Genomic DNA, 26,727 nt, shown 5'->3' on the forward strand with positions numbered 1-26,727 from the left:
AATATCAGTACAATAATATTCCCTTGATGTAAAATGTTTAAGAACCCCTGATGTAATTAATTAAGACAAAAATCTGTCTGACACAAATAATTGCAATTTAAAAAGCTTTATTGGAAATACACGTTTCAAACAGCACAATTCAAGTACAGATGAGTGTAGCTAAATCAGATACATGCTAATTTAGTTTAAATGTGATGCAGTCCTCCAGTCCCAGTTCATTTGCACTCTTTTGACATGCTTCAGACCAGATGCATGCTCCACTTCAGTGTACAATGGTCCTGAATTTGCATATCACAGTGTTTGAAGCTTCTACGTTCTGCATCTCTCTGCTGTCTTTCATCTGAAGCCATATCCTCCAGGGTCTAAACAGGTGTAGATTTCCATCTCTGTGTGGGAGACCAGATATTGCAAGGAGACCAGTAAGGGGCCCTCACCTCTTCACTTTGGCCCAAGGATACCAGTGACACTGCCCTAAGGTTGGTGCTGTCCTTTGGATGAGAATGTGGAGACAGAGGTCTTATCTCTCTGTGGTTACTAAAGATGTCATGGCACTTATGACATGAGTAGAGGTGTTGACCCTGCTTCTCCTGGATATATTTCCAAGCCTAAGCATGTAAATCCAACTCATTATCATAGGCTGGATGGAGACCAATATCTTTTTTTTTTTTTTATAATGCTGCATGTCTCAAAATATAAGAATGAGACCAATATATGTATTTTGCTAATCATAATTCCTGTCTCTGAAATTACGTTTGTGTGTGTTGTAAGAATAACCAATACTCAAAATCGTGTGTGTGTGTGTGTGTGTGTGTGTGTGTGTGTGTGTGTGTGTGTGTGTGTGTGTGTGTGTGTGTGGTAGAAGTAATAGTTGGCCATTATTTCTTTGAACATCTCAGTTTGGGCAGCAGCCACTGAAGAAACCTGTCAATCAAAAACCACAGGAGAATAAATAGTATTATAAACTGGGTGGTTCGATCCCTGAATGCTGATTGGCTGACAGCCGTGGTATATTTAAGCAATAAGGCACGAGGGGGTGTGGTATATGGTCAATATACCACACCTAAGGGCTGTTCTTAGGCACAACACGACACGGAGTGCCTGGATACAGCCCTTAGCCGTGGTATAATGGCCATATACCACAAACCCCCAAGGTTTCTTTTTGCTATTATGAACTGGTTACCAACGTAATTAGAGCAATAAAAATAAATGCTTTGTCATACCTGTGGTATACGGTCTGATACACCACGGCTGTCAGCCAATCAGCATTCAGGGCTCGAACCACCCAGTTTATAACAGACCATATACCACGGGTGTGACAAAAACATGTATTTTTACTGCTCTAATTACGTTGGTAACCAGCTAATAATAGCAATAAGGCACCTCGGGGGTTTGTGGTATATGGCCAATATACCACGGCTAAGGGCTGTATCCAGGTACTCCGTGTTGCGTTGTGCATAAGAACAGCCCTTAGCCATGATATATTGGCCATATACCACACCTCCTCGTGCCTTATTGCATAAGTTTGCACTTACACATCAGATAGCTGCTCTTTCTCTGCTACCTCATTCTATTTCTCTAATTCTCTAGTCTAGTATTCCCTGGTTATGTTCCACTTCTCCCTCCTCTATTTCCTCACCTCTTCCCCAGACTCTTCTTTTCCTCTTTCTTGTCCTCCTCCTTACTTTCTCCAACATTTCCCATCTGTTGCATCTTACTGGCCTTCTCTTGCTTCACTACTTTTTTGGCCTTGCCCTTGTTTTTCTTATTGACCTTCCCTTCCTGAATATTTTGGACAAGGAGATAAAGTAATGTAAGCTTATAGGTTTTCTCTTCTCTTGAGCTACGATACCTAGAGCTATGCTATACTATAGAAGGACTTATGCTATACTATAGAAGGACTTACGGACAATATTCCCTTCTTGTATTTCCTCTCACCTGTGGGGCCACTCCAGCAATTTCCTGGAGCAGCTTCCTGCCGGACTCGCTCAGGCTGGTGATGGGAGCCAGGCGAGGGCTGTGGCGGTATGGGAAGTTCTCTGTTCGGGGCGGAGCGATAATGACAGGGCTGAGAGGAGTCAGAGGCCTTGGGACATTTACTGGGTAGGGAGAGCCTACAGCAGAGGGCAGGGCCCGTAGGGCTTCAGCCAGGGTCCGGTGTGCTGAGGTCACAAGAGGAGAGAGACCATTCTTGACAGATACAGGACCTGAGTCCTTCCCTGGGCTCTGTAGGACCAGAAAGTAAAGTAACATATCAGGAAAGTGCTATGTTCAACACAATCTGTAGAAATACTTTATAACTACTCTATACATATTGCAGATACATGACTACACGCAATAAGTAATTGTCTGCATCATTTCCAATCCCCCATGTATATATATATATATATATATATTTTTTTTAATATGCAGAACTTACCAGGAAGTCTGACTCATCGAAGGAGTGGAGAGACAGATCATCATCCTCGTCCATAACCCTCACGTCAAGCTTGGTCACCTTTCCATCCTCAACTTTCAGCGGTGGTGTCCTCCTTTCATGATCCTCATCATCACACTGTGTATCAGAGTCAACTAGTCAGAGACCATCCTCCTCACAGTGATGTCACTCAACAAAGACATGGACGGTAGGGTACAACTCTTTTACCTCCGATTCACAGTCAGTGAAGGAGTAGATGGAAAAGTCATCAGAACTGGAAGATGAGGTCACATCATATTTTCTCTCCATCAGCCGAGTCACCCTTCCAGACTGAGGAGACAGAGAAAGGCATGTACTCATGGCAGCCATAGAATACACTGGCATTGACCCTCAAGGAAATGTAGAATATGTAGACAATCCAACATGGTTGTACAAGTAGTGAGTAATACATGGGTAACTGAAAATGCAATAAATGCAACTCCCATAACATTAGGGGTGGGTCTAAAGACCTTCCATAGTATAGGATTCTTTAGCATCTCGAATGGATGATTGTCAATTCAACCAAGCCACCCAAAATGGCCATATGAATCAACAGATTGATCTATCTGTTGTGTCTCTATGGGAACAGCAGAGATGACCTGGCTGAGAGGCTCTGGATTGATGCTCCATCCATCCCCAGATGTTTGGTCCTGCCCATAGCTCACAATGATTGGCTGTTAACAGTAAAGAATGAATTCAACACTGCTTTGCTCATTTTGGCCTTGAATTGTGTATCAATAAATAATATAAGTACTGTTATGTGGTTGAATTTGAATGTGACTTACAGGCCTTTTGTGGATCTGAGGGGTCTGCACTGAAGTAGACTGTCAAGACAGCATTCAATGTGGTTAGATAGGGATTTCTGCATTTGCTTTCATTCTGATAACTGCAGTTTGTACATACAGAATGCATAACTAATGTGTATGTGTTATTGTTTCAGGTCGGATATGACTTACAGGCTTTGGCCTTCTGTGCACCTTGCCGGTTGGCCACAACACGGAATCAGGGGTGTTCACCCTCACTGGTTTCAACTGTCAACACAACACTCAATTTAGAATGTGATAATATAACAAAAACAGGACAAAACAAACAAATATTTGATATTTACCACATAAGGGCGGCGTCTTAAAGCTCTTTTGATTCTCTCATCATTACGGTCCATCTTTCTTTCTGAGGGAAACATTTCCATCAATTGATTGACACAAAACACATCCTGACTCACACACAGACACACACGCACAAAGATGGCATTCCAAATGGCACCCTATTCCCTATATATATATATATATATGTTGGGAAGGAGGTGCCCCAAAAGGTCAAAGAATACCTGCAACAACCTGAGTGAAGAAAACGATTGTAGATTAAATCAAATCTGAACACAGTTTATGTAGTGAATTAATGCATGGCTACGTCATTTTATATCACAGCTTTATGACCGCGCATAATACGTCACAAGAAAAAGGCTTGTTTGGAGCCGGACTGGTGGTCGCATCTTCTCACTGGTTGTAGCTCAATAACGAACGTGATGTGCTTATTATATCCTAATGACTGAGTAATGGTTGTATCGATGGTTGGTTGGACGTTTTACATAGATAGGCCAACATGATATCAATAGGAAAAAACCATTCCTTGCCAAATATTTTTTTATTATTGTTTTACTTTGAGTAACATTAAGGGAACACAATGGAAGCCGTTTACTTTATTGTGTTGTCCCTGGCCTGACACGTTTTATTTAATTAAACGGTTTTATTTTATTAAACTGTCAAATCAAATATATCTATCTAGCTTTCTATCTAACTCAAATGAGCTGTTGAGGACTCTTTGGTCATCACATTTCAGGCACAAGCCAGCAGGTGGAAGTGTCTTTAAATGCAGCACTGCCTTAGCGCACTTCATGATCTCCGCAACAGTAACTTTGTGGTTGTGAATGTGATTAATCCAAATGCGGAAGTCCAGTACATTTGTTTTGGTTTAGCAAGCTAGCTACTCAAGTCTTGGCTAAAGTGTTGTGCAATATTGGAGGAAAAGTGTCGTAACTGACATGTTGTATTGTGCTTGAATATCCTCTAGTAGTTTGACAAGTATGCACTGAGCATCAACATGATCACCCGAATAGTTTTGAAAGATGTGGTTCAGAGGTTCAAGAGTTTTACTACTGAGTTCAGGCTAAAAAGTGGCATTGTTGCTGTCATTATAGTATCATTTGTTTTGTTTACTGTCACTGCATATTCCGGTTCATCAGAGGATGTCTAAAGTCTTGGAACTACAGTTTTTGCCAATGGGCATGGTACGTTAGCAAGGAGGGACTGGGTGATTTAAGAATCATATGCTCGGTAGCTAGCTAGCTACTTTGTATGGGAATGTTGTAACGTTATCTAGCTTGCTACAACTTGTAGCTAACATTAATGACGTAACATATGGTGCCAGTAGGCTACAGCAGCAAGCTAGAGCACAACACATCAATGCCGCTGATGTCTGTCAACCCGTTAATTTTAATCCTCTCCTCTTCCTTTACGGTACACAAGCTCATCACATACTCCTTCCACCACAAGACAGTGACCCAGCTACTCTTCAGCATTGGGGTTCTGATGCTCCTCTGGTGGGACTGAGAAGATTGTGGGCACTGTTTGGTTCCTCCTCATGTTTCAGCTGCTCTCTATCAGCACAGGGGTGTTGTACACCCTCCTGGGGCTGGTACTGTTTGGTGCATCTGCCCAGAATCAAGTGGAGGGGTTAGTTCCTGTATCTCTCTCCCTTATGGGTATGGCTACAGTGGTTATGGTTGAGGGCTTTCTTTTTGGGGTCAGTGTACCCATGTTAGCCCTGGCTGTTTCTGGTCATCGCAACACTTTTGGTCCCACACACTGTCTTCCTCTGCAACCCCATCATCGCAGGGGGGATCTCTATCCTTACTCCAACCTTATTGTGGTTGACAATAACCATGATACACTGCAGTATGTCACAGCTTTAAGTGTGCTTAGTAGTGTAGTTAAGTTGTAATATGTTTATGTGCGGCGCTGTGGTCTAAGGCACTGCATCTTTGTCTACAGTCCCTGGTTCGAATCCAGGATGTATCACATCCGGACGTGATTGGGAATCCCATAGGACGGTGCACAATCGGCCCAGCGCTGTCCGGGTTTGGCCAGGGTAGGCCGTCATTGTAAATAAGAATTTGTTCTTAACTGACTTGCTTAGTTAAAGGTTCAATAAAAATAAATGATACACTTGAAATTTGTGTTGAGTCATCATGCTGTACATAATGGGATGTTTGGTTAGGAAAATGTACCATCACTGTGTCACACATTCTCCTTATCTTGCTCTGGGGAAACATGGAAAGGGCTGGCACCCACTTCTAGACATGTCTGATGCTAGGGCATCAGTGCTGGACAAGAAGATGCCTTTCAGGCTGCTGAGGGACAACTTTGGTTTTAGAAGTGTTTTTCTTTTTTCATCCCGTTGGACAAATACTCCAAACAGCCTTCCCAACCGCGTCCTCATGGCCCTAAAGCACACTTTTGCCTCGTTTTGTATCACCTTTCAATGATAAATCTGGGGGGGACAAAATTTACATTTCAAAATGTGTGTGGGTGGTGGGGGGGCATGTCTCCCTGTCCCCAGTGAAAGTTGTGACCCTGAACATTGATGTCCTGTATGACCCTGCATCAATAGAGAAGGAAGACGGTCCACCCACCCTGAGTACTGAGAAAGCACTAGATGCATCATTTATCCTATAAGACGAGAGGTCATTAAATTAACATGATTGCTGGGTGCAAGCCAGAGTACATGATGTACTACAGTATAATGAGGAGCAGTTTCAATAGATGATTCTCAGCTGTAATTGAATACTGTACAATAGGCACCTAGTGGTCCCCATGATTAGATAGAGAATTACTGTTTAGTTAGATAAGCTCTCTGTAACCTCTCCACATTCTCATTGGTTACAGAATCATTCCTACCCAGTCCATGCCTACGCTCCCATTTCCTCCAACCTACAGGCTACCGATACCACACCAAAGACATTTGAAGGCTGGGCCCACTCCCACTATACACAGGGGAGCCCTGTTCAGTTCTCAGGTCATCATGTTCACAACCATGGATATGCCCTCAAGCATAGCTTGGGGTAAAGTCACGAACATGAACACAGCTGCAGCCACAGTCAAGGTCATGGACATAGTCACGAACACAGTCATTGGCAGACATCTGCCTCTCAAACCAGCAGTCACTGGGCTCCAGTGGCTCAACATCTACATTCTCAACATTCTCTCCAGTCTGTGTCAGTCAGTGCCCCCCAGAGTTTCACAGCAAACATGCCCGAGTCTGTGATGGTTCACCCAGGTGCACCTGTGTCTTTATTGACAGATTGATGACATAGAAAACTCATTGAATGACAGAGCTCTCTCATTTGTTATACGTTGAAATGTTGATCAGGTGTGATTTTTTTGTTGTTGTGGTAAGTATTGTTGGAGCTATGACATATCCAGTCAGTGTGAGGCCTGAGGTTTCACCAGCTCCTAGCGTCCCACCTGCCCTTCATGCAGGAGCTGGCCAATGAGCTGGTCTTTGTGCACACATCTCTTAAATAATTATGAATAGATCCACCATTGAGCACAAAAACACTTGTTACAGAATATTTTACATAGAAATAACATCTGTCATACAAACCATGCCTGACAACATGATCCAATAAGACAGAAAAATAAAAGAACATTTAAATAAACATTTTGGAATGTCTTTAAAAAATAATTCCCATTAGGTGATTTTGGTCAAGCTGAACTTGTTACTGAGGCAGTACTTAAAAGGTACACGGTTTCTTCACTGATGATTTTGGTTTGAAGTGTCAATCAGACTGAATGTTCAAGGTCAAATCAATACAAGGAGGTTTTGATTGTCAGTTGATTGTAAGACCACTCCTTTTGGCTTGTACTTTGTGTTGTTCTACACATACGGTAGACAAATCTCTTCAAATCTTTATTTATTTTGGCACTCTTGATTTATACAACCTTAATAAATCAGGCAATTTATATTACACTGATGTATTCCGTTTTTCTTTCCTTAACTACTTACAGCTCAGGGCTGTGGTGGATGAACGCAGTGCCCTTGTTTGGGTGTAGGGCCTGATCAGAGCCTGAAGGTATGGAGGTGCCGTTCCCTTCACAGCTCCGTAGGCAATCACCATGGTCTTGTAGCGGATGCGAGCTTCAACTGGAAGCCAGTGGAGAGAGCGGAGGAGCGGGGTGACGTGAGAGAACTTGGGAAGGTTGAACACCAGACGGGCTGCGGCGTTCTGGATGAGTTGTAGGGGTTTAATGGCACAGGCAGGGAGCCCAGCCAACAGCGAGTTGCAGTAATCCAGACGGGAGATGACAAGTGCCTGGATTAGGACCTGCGCCGCTTCCTGTGTGAGGCAGGGTCGTACTCTGCGAATGTTGTAGAGCATGAACCTACAGGATCGGGTCACCGCCTTGATGTTAGTGGAGAACGACAGGGTGTTGTCCAGGATCACGCCAAGGTTCTTAGCACTCTGGGAGGAGGACACAATGGAGTTGTCAAGCATTATGGCGAGATCATGGAACGGGCAGTCCTTCCCCGGGAGGAAGAGCAGCTCCGTCTTGCCGAGGTTCAGCTTGAGGTGGTGATCCGTCATCCACACTGATATGTCTGCCAGACATGCAGAGATGCGATTCGCCACCTGGTTATAAGAAGGGGGAAAGGAGAAGATGAATTGTGTGTCGTCTGCGTAGCAATGATAGGAGAGACCATGTGAGGATATGACAGAGCCAAGTGACTTGGTGTATAGCGAGAATAGGAGAGGGCCTAGAACTGAGCCCTGGGGGACACCAGTGGTGAGAGCACGTGGTGCGGAGACGGATTCTCGCCACGCCACCTGGTAGGAGCGACCTGTCAGGTAGGACGCAATCCAAGAGTGAGCCGCGCCGGAGATGCCCAACTCGGAAAGGGTGGAGAGGAGGATCTGATGGTTCACAGTATCAAAGGCAGCAGATAGGTCTAGAAGGATGAGAGCAGAGGAGAGAGAGTTAGCTTTAGCAGTGCGGAGAGCCTCCGTGACACAGAGAAGAGCAGTCTCAGTTGAATGACCAGTCTTGAAACCTGACTGATTTGGATCAAGAAGGTCATTCTGAGAGAGATAGCAAGAGAGCTGGCCAAGGACGGCACGCTCAAGAGTTTTGGAGAGAAAAGAAAGAAGGGTTACTGGTCTGTAGTTGCTGACATCGGAGGGATCGAGTGTAGGTTTTTTGAGAAGGGGTGCAACTCTCGCTCTCTTCAAGACGGAAGGGACATAGCCAGCGGTCAAGGATGAGTTGATGAGCGAGGTGAGGTAAGGGAGAAGGTCTCCGGAAATGGTCTGGAGAAGAGAGGAGGGGATAGGGTCAAGCGGGCAGGTTGTTGGGCGGCCGGCCGTCACAAGTCGCAAGATTTCATCTGGAGAGAGAGGGGAGAAAGAGGTCAAAGCATAGGGTAGGGCAATGTGAGCAGGACCAGCGGTGTCGTTTGACTTAACAAACGAGGGAACGACAAAAATTTTATTTTTACTGCTCTAATTACATTGGTAACCAGTTAATAGCAATAAAGCACCTTGGGGGTTTGGCCAATATACCATGGCTAAGGGCTGTATCTAGGTACTCCGTGTTGCGTCGTGCATAAGAACAGCCCTTGGCCATGATATATTGGCCATATACCACACCTCCTCGTGCCTTATTGCTTAAGTTTGCACTTACACATCAGATAGCTGCTCTTTCTCTGCTACCTCATTCTATTTCTCTAATTCTCTAGTCTAGTATTCCCTGGTTATGTTCCACTTCTTCCTCCTCTATTTCCTCACCTTTTCTTTTCCTCTTTCTTGTCCTCCTCCTTACTTTCTCCAACATTTCCCATCTGTTGCATCTTACTGGCCTTCTCTTGCTTCACTACTTTTTTGGCCTTGCCCTTGTTTTTATTATTGACCTTCCCTTCCTGAATATTTTGGACAAGGAGATAAAGTAATGTAAGCTTATGGGTTTTCTCTTCTCTTGAGCTACTATATCTAGAGCTATGCTATACTATAGAAGGACTTAAAGCCAATATACCCTTCTTGTTTTTCCTCTCACCTGTGGGGCCGGTCTCACTCAGGTTGGTTATGGGGGCCAGCCGAGAGCTACGGCGGTATGGGAACTTCTCTGTAGTGGGTAGAGCAATAATGACAGGGCTGAGAGGTGTCCGAGGCCTCGGGACATTCTCTGGGGAGGGAGGGGCCACAGCAGAGGGCAGGGCCCGTAGGGCTTCAGCCAGGACCAGAGACCTTCCCTGGGCTCTGTAGGACCAGAAACAAGTCAAATATCAGGAAAGTGCTATGTTAAAAACAATCTGTAGATATACTTTATAACTAAACACATTGTAGATACATGACTACACTCAATAAGTAGGAGTAACTTACAAAGCTCTGGACATTGTTATTTTTTTCAGGCTTGAGGAGACTGTTCTCGGCTATACTGGTCTGCATTTCTGCCATGCTGTCTATAATTTCGGCAATCTCTCCAGTGCATTTCTTGAATGCCACTTTCAACCTACAAGTCATTCAGCCAACTGTCCAGGTCTACTGCCTTAAGATCACCTTCGCTGCAGTTTCTCTTCATCTCTTGGATCAGTGCCCTCACCTCCTCGCCCATCCTCTTGACCTCCCTAGCCACGTCTTCGTCCCTCAGTCTCTCCTTCCTCCTCCCCATCCACTTCGCAATCCATCCTCTACAGCATCCCTCATTCTTCTTCTGCCTCTCTTGGTTGATGTCCTGACCGTCATTGTGCGTCTCCAGGCCTTCCTCCAGGTTGAGTTCTATTGAGGTCAGGTTTTCTTTGATCCTCCTCAGGCTCTCCTTGTTGGTGTTGGTCCACTGTGTCTTCTTGTCCAGCTGCTGCCTGCAGGGCCGGACAGTGGGGACAACCTCAATCTGGTGTGACACCTTATTCAGTGAACTCACAGAGGCAGGGAGGAGGATGTTGAACTTGGCCACAATAATCTCTACAGACATAGGGTCAAACCATTGAGATGTGACACACACACAAATTTAAAAGATGCCTACCAGTCGATGGTCTTTCAGTGGTCCTTGTGGTTCCTTTGGAGGCTCTGGACTGTCCTCAGAAGAGGCATCATTGCCATCATTGAGCTGTGTGTCAGAGAGCTAGCTGGTCATAGTCCATTCAGAATTGGAGGATGAGTTCACCTCATCATATTTTCTCTCTATCAGACAACTCACCCATCCAGACTGAGGAGACAGAAAGGCATGTACTCATGGCAGCCATAGTGTAACTCCCTCCAGTAACCACGAGCACAACCGTTCCTTGATTTTAACTGGCGGCTTTATTCTGTAGTTTAGTCAGAATTATCACCTTCCGTGAGAACTATAAAGTAAATGAAAATACAGTTTAAGCACACTCTTACACCTTCTTGTCTTATGAGTGACTTATTAGCTTGGTATAACTCTGAAGTAATTACATACATAAACAGTTTAGCCGGAGCTATAACAGTATCAGATTGAACACACGAATAAAGGAAAAAATACCTCATTGGCTGCTTATTACAGAAGGGAGGAAATCAAACTTCACACTTATTATTCCTGGCATGAATTCACGCTTCATCCTAACATACACATATCAACCTTTACGAACTACACCCGGTAACATGAAAACTTAGCTAACATCGCGCGGGAAAGCCTTCACCCCCAAAGATGTGTTGCTACGATAATGATCCCCGTTACAACAGTTATTAGCCACGTAGTTCCACCTGTCTTATCATTTCCTCCGCATAGCGAACACGTAAACAATTCAAACAAAAAAACAACGACATAGACATACAGATTAACTGTAAGTTACACTCCCACCAATCACCTGTGATTTCTGTGAAAGGGGTCTGCAGGGTTTTTTGATCGGCTTCCAGGAGGGTGACTGTCTTATGGATGGGCCTCTCCAGATAGGTGGGTTTGGTGATGCGTTTACCTCTCTCATCCAGGAATGGACTCAATTTATGCAACTTGCTTGCTTTATCTTTGGTCTTGATGTCTTTCTCGTGCCTAAGGTTGTGTATCTCATGGGAGAAGGCTGCTTCTTGAACCATCCTTATAATGGTGAGCTCTGCCTCTCTCCTTTCTTCTATGCTTGTAGCTTCACTGGACCTCAATTTTAAGCCTATGGCTTCCTTGACACGTCGTTTGAGCCTGGCAATAGCTTTTACCACTCTTGCCCAGTCTGAGAACTTGTGAAGGTGATCTAGTAACGATCTTTCTTCCTTTGCCTGGGTATCATGGACCAGGGATTTCTGCAGCTCTGGGTCATTGTCTGAGAACTCTCCCCCCTTGACTTGTCCTTTGGGAAGTTCTTCTTGCCAAAGAAAGTCTGGACCTGTGAACCAGTTGGTGATCCGCAGGATTCTCTTCAGAGTTCACATATCTCCATTGTTCGGGATCTGTGCTTTGCTTAATGCGTTGGATACGGTTAGCTACAAAGACATGGAATCTTCTGGCTTCATTGTTGATGTAGCCAAGAACTACCTTCGAGTCTGTCCAGAAGTATTCCTGTAGACCTTGTATCTTGCAGCTCACAGATCACTGCACCTGTACATAGCCCATCTATAATTTTGCCCAAACTACTACCTCTTCCCCTACTGTATTTATTTATTTTATTTATTTTGCTCCTTTGCACCATATTATTTATATTTTATCTTTGAACTTTCTTCAAACTACAAATCTACCATTCCAGTGTTTTTCTTGCTATACTTTATTTACTTTGCCACCATGGCATTTTTTTGCCTTTACCTCCCTTATCTCACATCATTTGCTCACATTGTATATAGTCTTATTATTTTTTTTTCTTCTACTGCATCATTGATTGTATGTTGTTTTACTCCATGTGTAACTCTGTGTTTTTGTATGTTGTCGAACTGCTTTGCTTTATCTTGGCCAGGTCGCAATTGTAAATGAGAACTTGTTCTCAACTTGCCTACCTGGTTAAATAAAGGTGAAATAAAATAAATTTTAAAAAAAATCTCTAGCTTCCTTTTGAGCATGTCACTTGTTTGAACAGCTACCACCGCTGCTGAAAGTTCCAGTCGTGGTATGGTCGTAATCTTGGAAGGGGCGACTCTCGACTTTCCCATAACTAGGGAGCAATGAACTTCTCCTGCTGTGCTGATTGTTCTGAGATATGAGCACTCTCCATAACCTGAGGTACTAGCGTCGGATAAGTGATGGAGCTCATAACTCTGCACTTCCTTGAAACTTGATGGCAAGTAGCCTCGTTGGATCCTTACTTCCGACAAGTTTTGTAGACCTTGGAGCCAGAATTCCCACTGGAAACGTAGGTCATCTGGAATGGGGTCATCCCAGTCGATCTTGTCACGACACATCTGCTGCAAGATCTGCTTCCCTGCCAGGACAAAGGGTGCCACAAACCCAAGCGGATCATATACAGAGGCTACTGTAGACAACACTCCTCTTCTTGTGAGTGGGCGTTCCTTGACAACTACCCTAAACTGGAACTCGTCTGATGCGACACACCACAGTACACCAAGCGCCCTCTCCATGTGTGGTTCACCCAGAGCCATATCCAGGTCTTTGGCACCCTCAGCACATTCTTCCTTGGGAATTGTGGCTATAACTTCCTTGCTGTTAGAGATAAACTTGTGCAACCGAAGTTTGCCGATGCTGCAAAGCTCTCTTGCTTCTTTCACCAGCTGGGCCGCTTCAGCTTCAGACGATACGCTCGTCAACCCATCATCAACATAAAAGTTCCTTTCTATGAACTGGATAGACTTCTCGCTGAAGCTTCCTCGTCCTTCGGCAGCGAGATGTTTGAGACCATAGTTGGCACAACCAGGAGATGAAGCTGCGCCGAACAAGTGGACCTTCATACGATACACTGAGGGTTGAGACTCTAGATCTCCGTTCTCCCACCAAAGGAACCGCAGATAATCTTGGTCTTCTGCTTTCACATGAAACTGGTGGAACATGCGCTCTACATCACACATGATTGCAACTGGACCCTTACGAAAACGACAAAGGACACCCAGCAATGTGTTTGTCAACTCTGGACCGGTGAGGAGATGGTCATTCAAGGACGTCTCTCGAAACTTAGCTGAGCAGTCAAAGACGACTCGTATCTTCCCGGGCTTTTGTGGGTGATAAACCCCATGATGTGGAATGTACCATGCTGGATGTTTGTTAATTTCTTCCTTGGAGGCCTTCTCAGCATCTCCACAAGCTATGGTCTCTTCCATAAATGCTGTGTAGTCCTTGTAGTACTGCTTGTCTCTCCTTAGCCTCCTTTCCAGGCACTTGAGGCGGTGAACTGCACATGTTTTATTGTTCGGCAGGTTGGGTCTTTCTTCCTTAAACGGCAGCGGCATCTCGTAATGTCCATTGTCCTTGCATTTTATGCCCGCTTTCATTTTTGTCAGGAACCGGATATCCTCTTGAGATATGAGGTCCTCTTCTGTAGCTCTCTCATTGAAGTCGGATTCAAGCGTCTTGATAACGTCCAGTGCTGTGATTACCTCTCTTACGCGTGTTCTACAAACATAGTGTACTTGATTTGTGAGGTTGGAAGAAGATTGAAGACTTGGCATCACCTGTCTAACGATCACCTGATGACTCACTCCAATAGCGTCGCCATAGTCGATACATGGGTTTCCATAGCCGACTATGCTCCAGCCAAGGTCTGTTCTCTGAGCAAAAGGCTGATTTCCCTTACCAGACACAATTTCTCTTGGAAGGAGAGCCTGGGAGCAGTTGTAGCCAATTAAGAGACCGACATCACAGCTCTGTTGAGGAGCAATCTCCTCTGCAATGTGTTCAAGATGAGACCATGCTCTTGCCGTCTCTGGAGTAGGAATATGATCTCTGTTTGCAGGAATAAACTCTCTCGAGTAGGTCGTTGGTAGAGGGATTTTCTTCTCCAAGTAAAACCCTCTAACCTGCAAACCAGACAGCTTCTGGCTGGGCACGATGGTATTCCTTGAAGCCATTGTAGAGAGTTTCAGATGTACTGGCTCCTTCCTTGTATTGAGAGCTTTTGTTGTCTCTTCAAGGATAAAGGTGGTGTCGCTCTGGGTGTCAAGAAGTCCATACACGAGAACTTCACGATCGGGCTCGCTTGTGGTTGACACCCATACTGTAATGATTGTGGAGGTGTGAGTGTTGTTAATGTCCCTTACGACTCTGTTAGATATGGCCTCACTTGACGCACTTGTCCCCTTATCTTGTGGGGGCTCTGTCTTCCTATCCCTTGACCTTTCTTTAGTACGATCTTCGTGCAGGCAGGATGGATGCCTCCTCTGACACGTGTCACAGGTGTTCCTGTTATCACAATCTTTTGAACGATGCCCAGGCCTTAAACAGCCGAAGCACAATTTATTCTCTTGAACAAACTTATGTCGCTCTGCGGTGGGCTTATCCATGAACTTCCAACATTTGTGGAGACTATGACCTGACTTCTCACAGAAGACACAACTAGTGAGAGTATCTTTCTCATCAGAGTTAGTTGCCAATACCCTTGCTCCAGGGCTTTGAATCCTTGGCGTCTTAGGTTTTCCATCTTCGCTTGGTTTCAAAGCGTGAAGGGATGTTACAGGATTGCAAGCGATCTTGGCTTCTCTAGTGAGAAACTTCACAAACTGACTGAAGCTGGGAAAGGTCTCAGTTTCTTCTAAGATGTCTATGACCTTTCTATTCCATCTTGAAGTTAGCCAATCTGGAAGTTTAGCGAGGATCTTTTGGTTTTCATAAGTCATTAAGCACCTCCAGGCCCTTATTCTGAGACATAGCAGCCTCACAGCTGCGAAGAAAATCTACAAGGTCTCTAAGTTCAAGACTGTCCTTGGATCCTATCTTAGGCCATGCATTGAGCTTATCTCTGAAGGACTTGGCGATGAGGAATTTGTTTCCGTACCTTTCTTCAAGAATGGTCCACGCAGCATGGTAGGCTGACTCTGTTCCTAACATAAAGTAACTTTCGATGGCTTTCTTGGCAGGCCCACCGACATATTTTCTTAAGTAATATATCTTCTCAGTTGCTGGTATGTTCTTCCTGTCTATCAGAGTCTGAAAAGAGACCTTCCAGTCAGTGAACGAGAGTGGTTCTCCATTGAATGTTACTGGTTCTGGTTTGGGGAGGCGGCTTTCACTGATTGATTCCGCTAGTAACCTGAACATGGTCTTGGTGCTATCTTCATGTTGTGTGCTTGTCACAACATGTTGTGGTGAGAGACTGTGAGATGAGCCACTTCTGTGCATGACTTATTTCACAGATTTGCAGTTAGAGGACGAGAAGAGAGAACTACTCTCTGAGTTTTCATCTTGCTCATACACTTGCATCCTCGCCTTGGCAGTATTTAGTTTCTTGAGCACTTCTAGGCGCTCTAACTCTCTACGCTTGTCTTCTAGCGTCCTTCGTCTGGCAGCATTTTCTACCTCTAACTTGACTCGCAGCCTAGCTTCTTCTAAGCTGCGTTTCACAGCCTCAGCTTCTTGCTCCGCTGTCTTATCTTCGAGTCTCTGAAGCTCTTCTAGTTGGCGTTCTTGCTCAACCATTACTTCTAAAGCTGCTTGGTTAGCAGCAACTTCCGCCGCAGCCTCTTGTCTCTTGACAGATGACACGCTTGAGTGTCTGGAGTTGAGCTTTGAGTTGCTTTGACACTGGGAGGAAATGCTTGAGGGCTGATAGTTGAGACTTGACTTATGTGAGAGTTCAGACATGCACAAGGAATTGCTGTCCTTCCAGTGCAGCTCTATCTGGTTACTTTGACCTTCTTCCCTGGCCTTTAGATGACACCTTACAGTCTTGATAATAGACATTGTAACTGCTTCACACGTATCAACTCTGCGGCGTATATCGTTGTCGGGAATTTACATAAACAAGGTTTAACTCTGAAGAGGTATGGCTGATCTTGTTTAAGAGGTCTTCTAGTAGGTCTTCAGAGCAACAGCCTGTCAGTGATAGTTTTGCTTCCTTTATCAGAGCCTTCCACTTCTCATAGCTGACTCTGAAACGATGTTCGAGCTGTCTCCACCTTTCGTCGCGCAGTTCTCTCACCTTTTCGTGGCTCTTGTTGTGATATCTCATTAGCAGCTTCTGTATCATCATTCGCTGGCAGCCGTGACACCACACCAGTCTGGGTCTCTTCCTGCTGCTCTGTTTGTTCTGATATAGGCTTGAAGTTTGCGAGGTGTTGCTGCAGCTGCTCAACTTGACCCACCCCATCTCTATCACCTTTAGAGAAACTACCCTTTTCTGACATTCTAAATCAAATCAAATCTAGGTAAGGTTTGGATAAGTGAGTAGGTAATTTAAACCATAGTACGTGGTATAAACATGTATAATGCTTGTAACAAAGGCTTGAACAAACACCTTACCAAACAATTACACTATTAACTTACAGGTGAAAATATAATGAATAGGTGTACGCTAGCGAACACGTAAACAATTCAAACAAAAAAACAACGACAGACTTACAGATTAACTGTCAGTTACACATAGTATACACTGGCATTGACTCTCAAGGACCTTCTATAGTATAGCATCTCGAATGGATGATTGTCAATGCAACCAAGCCAACCAAAATGGTCATATGAATCAACAGATTGATCTATCTGTTGTGTCTCTATGGGAACAGCAGAGATGACCTGGCTGAGAGGCTCTGGATTGATGTTCCATCCATCCCCAGATGCCTGGTCCTGCCCACAGCTCACAATGATTGGCTGTAAACAGTAAAGAACGAATTAAAACACTGCTTTACTCATTGCAGAATGCATAACTAATGTTTATCTGTTATTGTTTTTAGGTCGGATATGACTTACAGGCTTTGGCCTTCTGTGCACCTTGCCGGCTGGCCACATCACAGAATCAGGGGTGTTCACCCTCACTGGTTTCAACTGTCAACACAACACTCAATTTAAAAGGTGATAGATAATATAACAAAAAAAGGACAAAACAAATACATATTTGATATTTATAACATAAGGGTGGCGTCTTAAAGCTCTTTTGATTCTCTCATCAATACGATCCATCTTCTTTCTGATGGAAACATTTCCATCAATTTGATTGACACAAAACACATCCTGACACATTCACACACTATACCCTGTATATACACTACCGGTCAAAAGTTTTAGAACAGCTACTCATTCAAGGGTGTTTCTTTATTTTTACTATTTTCTACATTGTAGAATAATAGTGAAGACATCAAAACTATGAAATAACGCATATCGAATAATGTAGTAACCCCATAAAAAGTGTTAAATAAATGTAAATATATTTTATATTTGAGATTCTTCAAATAGCCACCATTTGCTTTGATGACAGCTTATCACACTCTTGGTATTCTCTCAACCAGCGTCACCTGGAATGCTTTTACAACAGTCTTGAAGGAGTTCCCACATATGAAGAGCACTTGTTGGCTGCTTTTCCTTCACTTTGCAGTCTGACTCATCCCAAACCATCTCAATTTGGTTGAGGTCAAGGATTGTGGAGGCCAGGTCATCTGATACAGCACTCCATCACTCTTCTTCTTGGTAAAATAGCCCTTACACAGCATGGAGGTGTTGGGTCATTGTCTTGGTGAAAAACAAATGATCGTCCCACTAAGCCCAAGTCAGATGGAATGGCGTATCGCTGCAGAATGCTGTGGTAGCCATGCTGGTTAAGAGTGCCTTGAATTCTCAATAAATCAAAGACAGCGTCACCAGTAAATCACTCCCACACCATAACACCTCCTCCTCCATGCTTTACGGTGGTAAAGACACATGCGGAGATCATCCGTTCACCCACACCGCGTCTCACAAAGACACCGCGGTTGGAACAAAAGAAATCTTCAATTTGGACTCATCAGACCAAAGGACAAGTTTCCACCAGTCTAATGTCCATTGCTCGTGTTTCTTGGCCCAAGCAAGTCTCTTCTTATTATTGGTGTCCTTTAGTAGTGGTTTCTTTGCAGCAATTAGACCATGAAGGCCTGATTCATACAGTCTCCTTTTAACAGTTGATGTTGAGGTGTGTCTGTTACTTGAACTCTGTAAAGCATTTATTTGGGCTGCAATTTCTGAGGCTGGTAACTCTAATGATCTTATCCTCTGCAGCAGAGGTAACTCTGTGTCTTCCTTTCCTGTGGCGGTCCTCATGAGAGGCAGTTTCATCATACGGCTTGATGGTTCTTGCAACTGCACTTGAAGAAACTTTTAAAGATCTTAAAATGTTCTATATTGACTGACCTTCATGTCTTAAAGTAATGATGGACTGTCATTTCTCTTTGCTTATTTGAGCTGTTCATGCCATAATATGGACTTGGTCTTTTACCAAATAGGGCTATCTTCTGTATACCCCCCTACCTTGTCACAACACAACTGATTGGCTCAAACGCATTAAGAAGGAAAGAAATTCCACAAATTAACTTTTATGAAGGCACACCTGTTAATTGAAATGCATTCCAGGTGACAACCTCATGAAGCTGGTTGAGAGAATGTCAACAGTGTGCAAAGCTGTCATCAAGGCAAAGGGTGGCTTTTGAAGAATGTCAAATATAAAATACATTTTGATTTGTTTAACACTTTTTTGGTTACTACATGATTCCATACGTTTTACTTCATAGTTTTACATTTACATTACATTTTAGTCATTTAGCAGACGCTCTTATCCAGAGCGACTTACAGTACATTTTCCCCCCCGTACTGGTCCCCCGTGGGAAACGAACCCACAACCCTGGTGTTGCAAACACCATGCTCTACCAACTGAGCCACATGGGACCGTTTTGATGTCTTCACTATTATTCTACAATGTAGAAAATTGTAAGAATAAAGAAAAGCCCTTGAATGAGTAGGTGTTCTAAAACTTTTGACCGGTAAGTCTATGTATCAGTGGAGGCTGTTGACTTGAACAACTGAGGAGGATGGGAGACCAGTGGTATAGGCGCGGAACACACGGAGACGACAAAGTGTCAAAATCGTCAAAAACGAATTATTTTAACCTAAAGCATTTAATAAAGACATTTATAGTACAATATTATGGGGAATAAGAGGGCTACTTACACAGAGTTGGAAAAGATCACAGCAGTGATTGAGGGTATGAGTTGAGGTGTTCAGAGGCTTTACCAGTGCAGGACAGGGTTTGACTGGGAAGACAAAACAGTAACACACTACACAGTTAGACAAAAGAGCTAAGAATGAGTTAGTCCAAGTAAGGAGTAAAATCATTGATGTGTAATAATGTGATTGCGTATGTGATTGACTCTACATACAGTAATGAGAGAAAATTGATAGGGATACTCAGTGCTTGGAGGGGAAACATTCAATGTGCCAGTGGACGAGCGGGCACATGAGACGTGGCTTCAGTTCATGTCAGGAGAAAGTTGACAGTGGTAGTGGAGTGGAGTAGTCATAACCTCTTAAAATCAGGGAACAGGAGGGGACTTAGCTGTAAATACAAATAGCAGATACATTCCATTACAGCTGCGCCATTGTAGGTTTGGACAAAGAGTTTCTCTATGAAGTTAAACTCAGACATTTCAAAATTCATGAAGTCAAACAGACTGCACATCCCACCCACTTCACACATCAAAGTATCCCAAGAAACGTTCTTGAATAAAGCCCTGATCATCCACATACCTGACAATAACTGACAACTGCAAGTAGACTGGTGGTGCAATAGGTCCCAGAGAGGTGGGGAAATGTTTGCCCCCTGAGGCCTGGAGTTTTTCTTATGACAGTGATTAATCACTTGTAAAAAGGTTTTATATGGGCTATGATGGGACCAGTTTTTCCTAATCAGATCAAAAGGTTTTAAAAAAACTCCTGAAACAAAAACACCTGGCCCGGGGGGATGCAAACCCTGTCAAACTGCAGCTACCTTCTATTTGTTCATTTAAATTATATTTAGACTACATTAGGAGGGGGATTTCCTCCACCCAGACACATAGACAAGAACTGATAGACAATATAACTCACAGGGCTGAGCTTGATTTATGCATGTTTGCATCATGCAGGCCTATGCAACTGTTGGCCTTACAAAAAATGAACTCACATCTGTCATCACTATTATGTTCATTGATTAATTCCAGTTAATCATTTTGTATTAAAAACGTATAGGCAGCCTAGCCAGCCCAATTTTGATTATATATACTAAATTTGATCACATTTTCTCCTGACACAAATGGACTATAAATACATGTTACCAATTAGTTTACCCTGATCGGATGACAGGGTGTATAGGCTGTATGCAGGCAATACGGGCGACTTGATGAAAGGCTCCCTATTAACCAGAAATACTTTTGATACCAGTTAGTATTGAACGCCCTCACCTTCTTCATGAAACTTATCTCAAGCAGAGGTCGACCCTCGCTTTTAATTCGCACCTTTTCCGTGTACCCCAGAGAATGAAAGGGGTTCTTCAACCAAAACAATTCACAACATTTTCGGCAGCGTTGGCCATTCTACCATTCTGGAGGAGATAACTGCACACTCGCGCTGGTAACGTTAGCGAGCTCGCTACTGGAGTTCCTGTAATTTATTTAAATTTGCCTTGCTAACAACACACAAAAATAAAGTTCTAAAACCATGAAAATAATTTGTAATATACCTCCTCGCTCTCCTGTAATTTGAAAAAACGAATTTGAATTGAATAATGTAAAAAAAAAATGCTCAACTATCATTCTTCACTTTTAATCTCTATCCAACAACTTCACTAAATTTGTCACCACATAGAACCCCCATAATGCTCTGTGGCACAATCCCAATACAACACACTAGGGCTGCATTCCAAACACTTAAAATACACACCTTCTCCCCTCAGCCCTCACATAAAGTGGACACTTCTGATGACGTTTCATGACGGCTGATGAGTTGACACTTGCAGGGCAAGGGGCGAGGGAAGAATTATTCAATGTTAGATGGACCGCCCGGAAATGTGTCAGCTGTTCATCCCATGGTTGTGTTTTCAGTCATCATGGAACTGTTGTGTGTGCCTTATGCGCTAATCAATTATGATTGCATTTCATGTCTTGGCTAGAAGACAACGTCTTCGCAGACATCGAATTTTAGCCTACCTACTGTATCAGGTAAATCGAAAATTGCAATGTATAAGTGTGATGTAAGGAAAGTTATATGCTTTCGTGTCGTTGACTATCATTAAATGAGAAGACTGTATATTATCAAAACCATTCTCTATGTGTAATTTTACTACGCGATAAAACTAATCATGTAACTTTAACGAGGAAGTCGGGGCACCACGGAAAAATTATAGTGTCAATTTCCCAAATATAACTCCTCAGATATTTTCATATTTTATCAAAATAGTCGCTTATTAATGAATTTTATTACCTCATCAGTGTCATTACTGAATGTCGCAAACCCTTGGATATCTGCACGAACCCTAGCATAGAATCATGAATCAGCAATATACAAATTGGCTTAATGATTTATTTACTAACTTAATCAATCACAGAATTACATAAAACACACTCACAATTAGTTCATACATGGGTTACTTAACATGTTGTTGTTTCTCTCTGTTGTCGCCGGTCCATCTGCTGGAGGGAGTCGACAGAAAAGTCTCTGGTTGCGTTCCTAGTGGATACGTCAGGCATACCCATGTTGTCGCATAGAATAGATGTTTCGGCGGTTGTCGGTATTCTTCGTCCTAGGCTACGTACATTTCCAGCTGCAGACTGAAAAGGCCTCGTATAACATTTGCTCCTTCTGTGGCAATGTTTTAGAGTTTAACCATTTCTAGCCGTGTAGCCAACGCTACACGCTGTATGGTCTTAGAAATTCAACCATTTGCAACCCTAGCTTACACCGTGGTTTGCCTGGTCTGGTATGAATAGCGTCACGGGGCTTTTATACTTGGGTAGAAAAGGGGCCGTCTCATGTTTGTGGTCACCTGGGCGTGGCTACTGACTGTACATAAATACCATAAAACAACCAATTCTGATTTAGAAGACTAAATCACATTGTTATCTTTTCAAAAGTATTCTGATACTTATTCATTCATCTTATACAACATTCAGCTGTAAAACTGACAGCTGGGAAAGGTACACTTTAAGAGATACAGTTATGTGTGTTTCCTGTCCTTCATGAGATCACCAAATGAAACACACTAGACATGACTGTCCCTTAAGTGTCCACAGAGCATTCCCACATTCTCAAAAATAGAAATATTGTTTCATTCTCCCATTTTGGGGATTAGGAGTTTTTTTTATTTACATTTGTTTCTACTTACACTTGTACGTTGACTTCTTCATATTAAAGTTGGTTTTAAGTTTTGGCTGACTTTGCTGAGCGGATCATCATCGCAAACTGAATTATGGGGCTAATTGTACATTCGCAAACTCGATTGTACAATTGTAAGTGAAACTAGGCAAAAACAGAGGCGATTATGGAATTAAATATGTCATCAGGACGTGTATAATGCTGTGAAGATCCACATAAGGCATTTTATCTTGTATATTAACTCTTCAAATGTAAGGCATTGAAAGCATTCTATATTTGCAGTCTGTAAATGTATTTACAAATTTCAATATGGCTGCCTATTCAGATGCCCTAGGAAGGTTGTGTAAATACAGAGAGAAGAGTAAGATTAGAGTAAAATATACATACTTGTAGCACATTCATATTGTACCATGTATTGTTAAATTTGTACATTTAAATTGCAGAAACTATTTAGTAATTGAGCCTTGTTTTTCATCGGTTCATTAAAGAATAGGTCTTAGATTAAGTGGTGGTAAACTGTAAAAGTGTCCAGGTGTTTTTTTTCTCACGCTCTCAGACTAAGGCTTAGTTCCAACTAGTTACGATTAGATGGACACTACCACAGCATATAGGCAATGCAATATGTGTTGGTTATATGTGCACTTTCAGTACATGAAAACGTCTATTAACTGTCGTTTTTGTGTGTTCTGATAATCACTACCTCTGGTGTGTAGTATACAAAACATTAGGAACACCTCATCAATATTAAGAACAGCCTCAATTCATCAGGCATGGACTCTACAAGGTGTTGACAGTGTTCCACAGAGATGCTGGCCCATGTTGTCTCCAATGATTCCCACAGTAGTCAAGTTGTCTGGATGTCCTTTGGGTGGTGGACCATTCTTGATACACACGGGAAACTGTTGAGCGTGAAAAGCCCAGTAGCGTTGCAGTTCTTGACACAGTCAACCCGATGCACCTGGCACCTACTACTATGCCACTCAGTAAGTATTTTATCTAGGTGTCTTTCAATGCTGATGGTTGGAGGTCCAAAACAAAATATTTACTTCAACTTGAGGTTCTGCTGAACATTAACTATATGAAATGGAATGAAGTGGATATCCTGTAGTACTGCATTGTATTATTTTGTACAAAGCGTGCAAAACAAGACAGTAGTTATATGGCAGGGTTCATGTTCATTTGTGTGCCTTTGAACTTTTTCTCTTGCATTACTGATATCGAATAACGTGTTCCATCATGACCTGTCACATGACTTTTACCACTTGATCCAGTTGTTTATGCAAAATTAGGTAGTAATTTATGGCTTCTCTTTACTGTGCACAATGACGAATTATTAGAAAAATGTTTTGGTGCTTTGATACATTTTTCGTGATATCCAATTGGTAGTTACAGTCTTGTCCCATCTCCGCAACTCCCCTACGGACTTGGAAAAGGCAAAGGTCGAGAGCCATACGTCCTCCGAAACACAACCCTGCCAAGCCACACTGCTTCTTCACACAGAAGCCAGCCGCACCAATGTGTTGGAGGAAACTGGCGACCGCAGAGTGCATCAGTTATTTGGAGTAAGGATACAGATCCTGCCCTGTGATGATAACATTGCAGAGTAAGACAGTGTGTGGGACCAAAAATGTTATGATGAGCAGAAACAGCCAGGGCAGGGCTAACATGGGTACACTGACCCCCAAAACAAAGCTCTTAACCATACGGGAGAGGGATACAGGAACTAACCCCACTTGATTCTGGGCAGATGCACCAAACACTACCAGCCCCAGGATGGTGTACAACACCCCTGCGCCAATAGAGAGCAGCTGAAAGATGAGGAGGAACCAAACAGTGTCCACACTCTTCTCAATCCCACCAGAGGAGCACCAGAACCCCAATGCTGAGGAGTAGCTGGGTCACTGTCTTGTGGTGGAAGGAGTATGTGATGAGCTTGTGTACCACAAAGGAAGAGGAGAGGATTAAAACTGAAATTAACGGCTTGACAGACATAAGCGGCATTGATGTGTTGTGCTCTAGCTTGCTGCTGTAGCCTACTGGCACCATATGTTACATCATTAATGATAGCTACAAGTTGTAGCAAGCTAGATAACGTTACAACAGTCCCATTCAAAGTAGCTAGCTAGCTACCGAGCATATGATTCTTAAATCACCCAGTCCCTCCTTGCTAATTTACCATGCCCATTGCCAAAAACTTTAGTTCCAAGACTGAAGGCATCCTCTGATAACCTGAAATATGTAATGACAATAAAGAAAACAAATGACACTATAATAACAGCAACAATGCCACTCGTTAGCCTCAACTCAGGAGTACAACTCTTGAACCTCCGAACCACAGTTGTGGAAAATTCGATCCAAAGATTAAAGGCAGAGACTATTTAACAATATAATAAACATATTTAATACAAGCAGCAGCAGAGGAGATCCACCTCTAATTTCACAGCAAGGAAGAAATGGTTACATGTCCCTTATATAGTGGGAGGTGATAATACAATCATATTGTTTACACAACAGTTCTTCTATACATCAATAGTTCTGGAACACAATGGCCTTGTGTTAGGGTGCAGACATACAAGTAGTCTATGAAACGCATAACATCACAGTCCAACACAGAACATATCCCTTGAGAAGTTACAACAGCTCACCCCAAATTCTTCCACCACAACATCTTTCAAAACTGATTTGATGCTCAGTACATATTTGTCAAACTGATACCAGTGGATAATCAAGCACAATACAAACATTTCAGTTACCACGCCTGTCCTCCAATATTGCACAGCACTTTAGCTAAGACAGGGAGGGAGTTGATAGATTGCTAAACCAAAGCAAATGTAATGGACTTCCGCATTTGGATTAATCACATTCTTTTTATTTATTTTTATTAATCACCTTCACAACCAAAGTTATTTAATGCGCAGATCATGAAGTGCACTAAGGCAGTGCTGCATTTAAAGACACTGCCACCTGCTGGCTTGTGCCTGAAATGTGATGATCAGAGTCCTCAACAGCCCATTTGAGTTTGATAGCTATATTTGACAGTTTAGTAAAATAATAAAACAGTTTAATAAAATAAAACGTGTCAGGGACAACACAATAAAGTCCACGACTTCCATTGTGGTCCCTTAATGCTGGTTACTCAATGTGCAAAATGAAAACAAAAATGGCAAGGAATGGTTTCTTCCTATTGATATCCTCTTGGCCTATCTGTAAAACGTCCAACCAAACATCGATACAATCATTACTCAGTCAGTAGGAAATATGCACATCATTTCATTATTCAGCTAGCTACAACCAGTGAGAAGACAATACCACCAGTTAGGCTCCAAACAAGCCTTTTTCTTGCGATGTATTATGCGCAGTCATGAAGCTGTGACGTATTATGATGTAACCAAGCATTAATTCACTACATAAACTGTGTTCAGATTTGATTTCATCTGTACAATCTCTTTCTTCACTCAGGTTGTTGCAGGTAACCTTTGGCCTTGTGGTGCACAGCCTTCCCAACCTGTATAATATATACAGGGTACCACATATACACACACAACTCTGTAAACAAATGTAAGAAACCACTGCAAATGTTTCTTAAATCAGCATCTCTACATGTATGGCAGCCATTCCATTCCAGTGTCTGTTGATTTCCAACACAGGCACACCTCATTCTACTGAATGAGGTGCCTCATTCTACTGAATGAGGTACTGATCAGGTGATCACCTAAACCAAATCTTATTTAACGAGGAAAAGTATAAAAACCACTGCTGTGGTCATCACTATCCTCTTGCAATAGGAACAGCTGGATGGCAAACACAGTGCTTGTAGTACCTCAAAAGTAATTGGAAGCTAAAAATAACTATTGACCATGTCAAAAGAGTTGAAAAGGAAAGTTTTGAGTGAGGAAAAGAAGGGTTCAATTCTGGCTTTACTGGCAGAGGGATACAGTGAGCATCAGGTTGCTTCCATCCTTAAAATTTCAAAAGACAGTGGTTCATAGGGGCTGCAGGTAGCCTAGTGGTTAGAGCGTTGGACTAGTAACCGGA

The 26,727-nt window shown here is 42.9% G+C and overlaps 2 protein-coding genes and 2 long non-coding RNA genes across 15 annotated transcripts; 2 read left to right on the forward strand and 2 right to left on the reverse strand.

Moving 5' to 3' along the window:
• Positions 1–90: 90 nt before the first annotated feature.
• On the reverse strand, positions 91–4,307 carry LOC145860061 (uncharacterized). Of its 3 annotated transcripts, XM_082960316.1 has the most exons (10): positions 3,780–4,307; positions 3,561–3,622; positions 3,409–3,483; positions 3,238–3,276; positions 3,052–3,126; positions 2,642–2,743; positions 2,417–2,551; positions 1,936–2,223; positions 1,637–1,779; positions 91–921 (listed from the first exon to the last, which is right to left on the reverse strand). In XM_082960316.1, the coding sequence occupies exons 2-10, from the start codon at positions 3,612–3,614 to the stop codon at positions 876–878; spliced, it is 957 nt and encodes a 318-aa protein (XP_082816442.1). In that variant the 5' UTR covers positions 3,615–3,622; positions 3,780–4,307; the 3' UTR covers positions 91–875. The 3 variants fall into 3 exon arrangements, with proteins under 3 accessions (XP_082816442.1, XP_082816441.1, XP_082816443.1); XM_082960315.1 differs by lacking the exon at positions 3,780–4,307 and having other exon boundaries at positions 3,561–3,772; XM_082960317.1 differs by lacking the exons at positions 1,637–1,779; positions 3,780–4,307 and having other exon boundaries at positions 3,561–3,773.
• Positions 4,308–4,343: 36 nt separating this feature from the next.
• On the forward strand, positions 4,344–5,683 carry LOC145860064 (uncharacterized). The gene is made up of 2 exons (XR_014380153.1): positions 4,344–4,739; positions 4,978–5,683. It is a non-coding gene; the product is annotated as an uncharacterized LOC145860064 (long non-coding RNA).
• A 1,089-nt stretch (positions 5,684–6,772) lies between these two features.
• Positions 6,773–22,119, reverse strand: LOC145860062 (uncharacterized). Of its 10 annotated transcripts, none has more exons than XM_082960323.1 (9): positions 21,947–22,119; positions 19,516–19,900; positions 17,293–17,367; positions 17,119–17,193; positions 10,702–10,846; positions 10,528–10,611; positions 10,105–10,363; positions 9,559–9,761; positions 6,773–8,141 (listed from the first exon to the last, which is right to left on the reverse strand). In XM_082960323.1, the coding sequence occupies exon 9, from the start codon at positions 8,094–8,096 to the stop codon at positions 7,509–7,511; it is 588 nt and encodes a 195-aa protein (XP_082816449.1). In that variant the 5' UTR covers positions 8,097–8,141; positions 9,559–9,761; positions 10,105–10,363; positions 10,528–10,611; positions 10,702–10,846; positions 17,119–17,193; positions 17,293–17,367; positions 19,516–19,900; positions 21,947–22,119; the 3' UTR covers positions 6,773–7,508. The 10 variants fall into 10 exon arrangements, 8 of the variants coding, with proteins under 8 accessions (XP_082816449.1, XP_082816448.1, XP_082816450.1 ...); XM_082960322.1 differs by having other exon boundaries at positions 9,885–10,363; XM_082960324.1 differs by lacking the exon at positions 10,105–10,363.
• LOC145860063 (uncharacterized) lies at positions 22,044–25,550 on the forward strand. The gene is made up of 2 exons (XR_014380152.1): positions 22,044–22,181; positions 25,113–25,550. It is a non-coding gene; the product is annotated as an uncharacterized LOC145860063 (long non-coding RNA).
• The last annotated feature ends 1,177 nt before the right edge of the window (positions 25,551–26,727 follow it).

The sequence above is a fragment of the Salmo salar genome, chromosome 13 (assembly GCF_965601325.2).
Source record: "Salmo salar chromosome 13, fSalSal1, whole genome shotgun sequence".
NCBI classification, from domain to species: domain Eukaryota; kingdom Metazoa; phylum Chordata; class Actinopteri; order Salmoniformes; family Salmonidae; genus Salmo; species Salmo salar.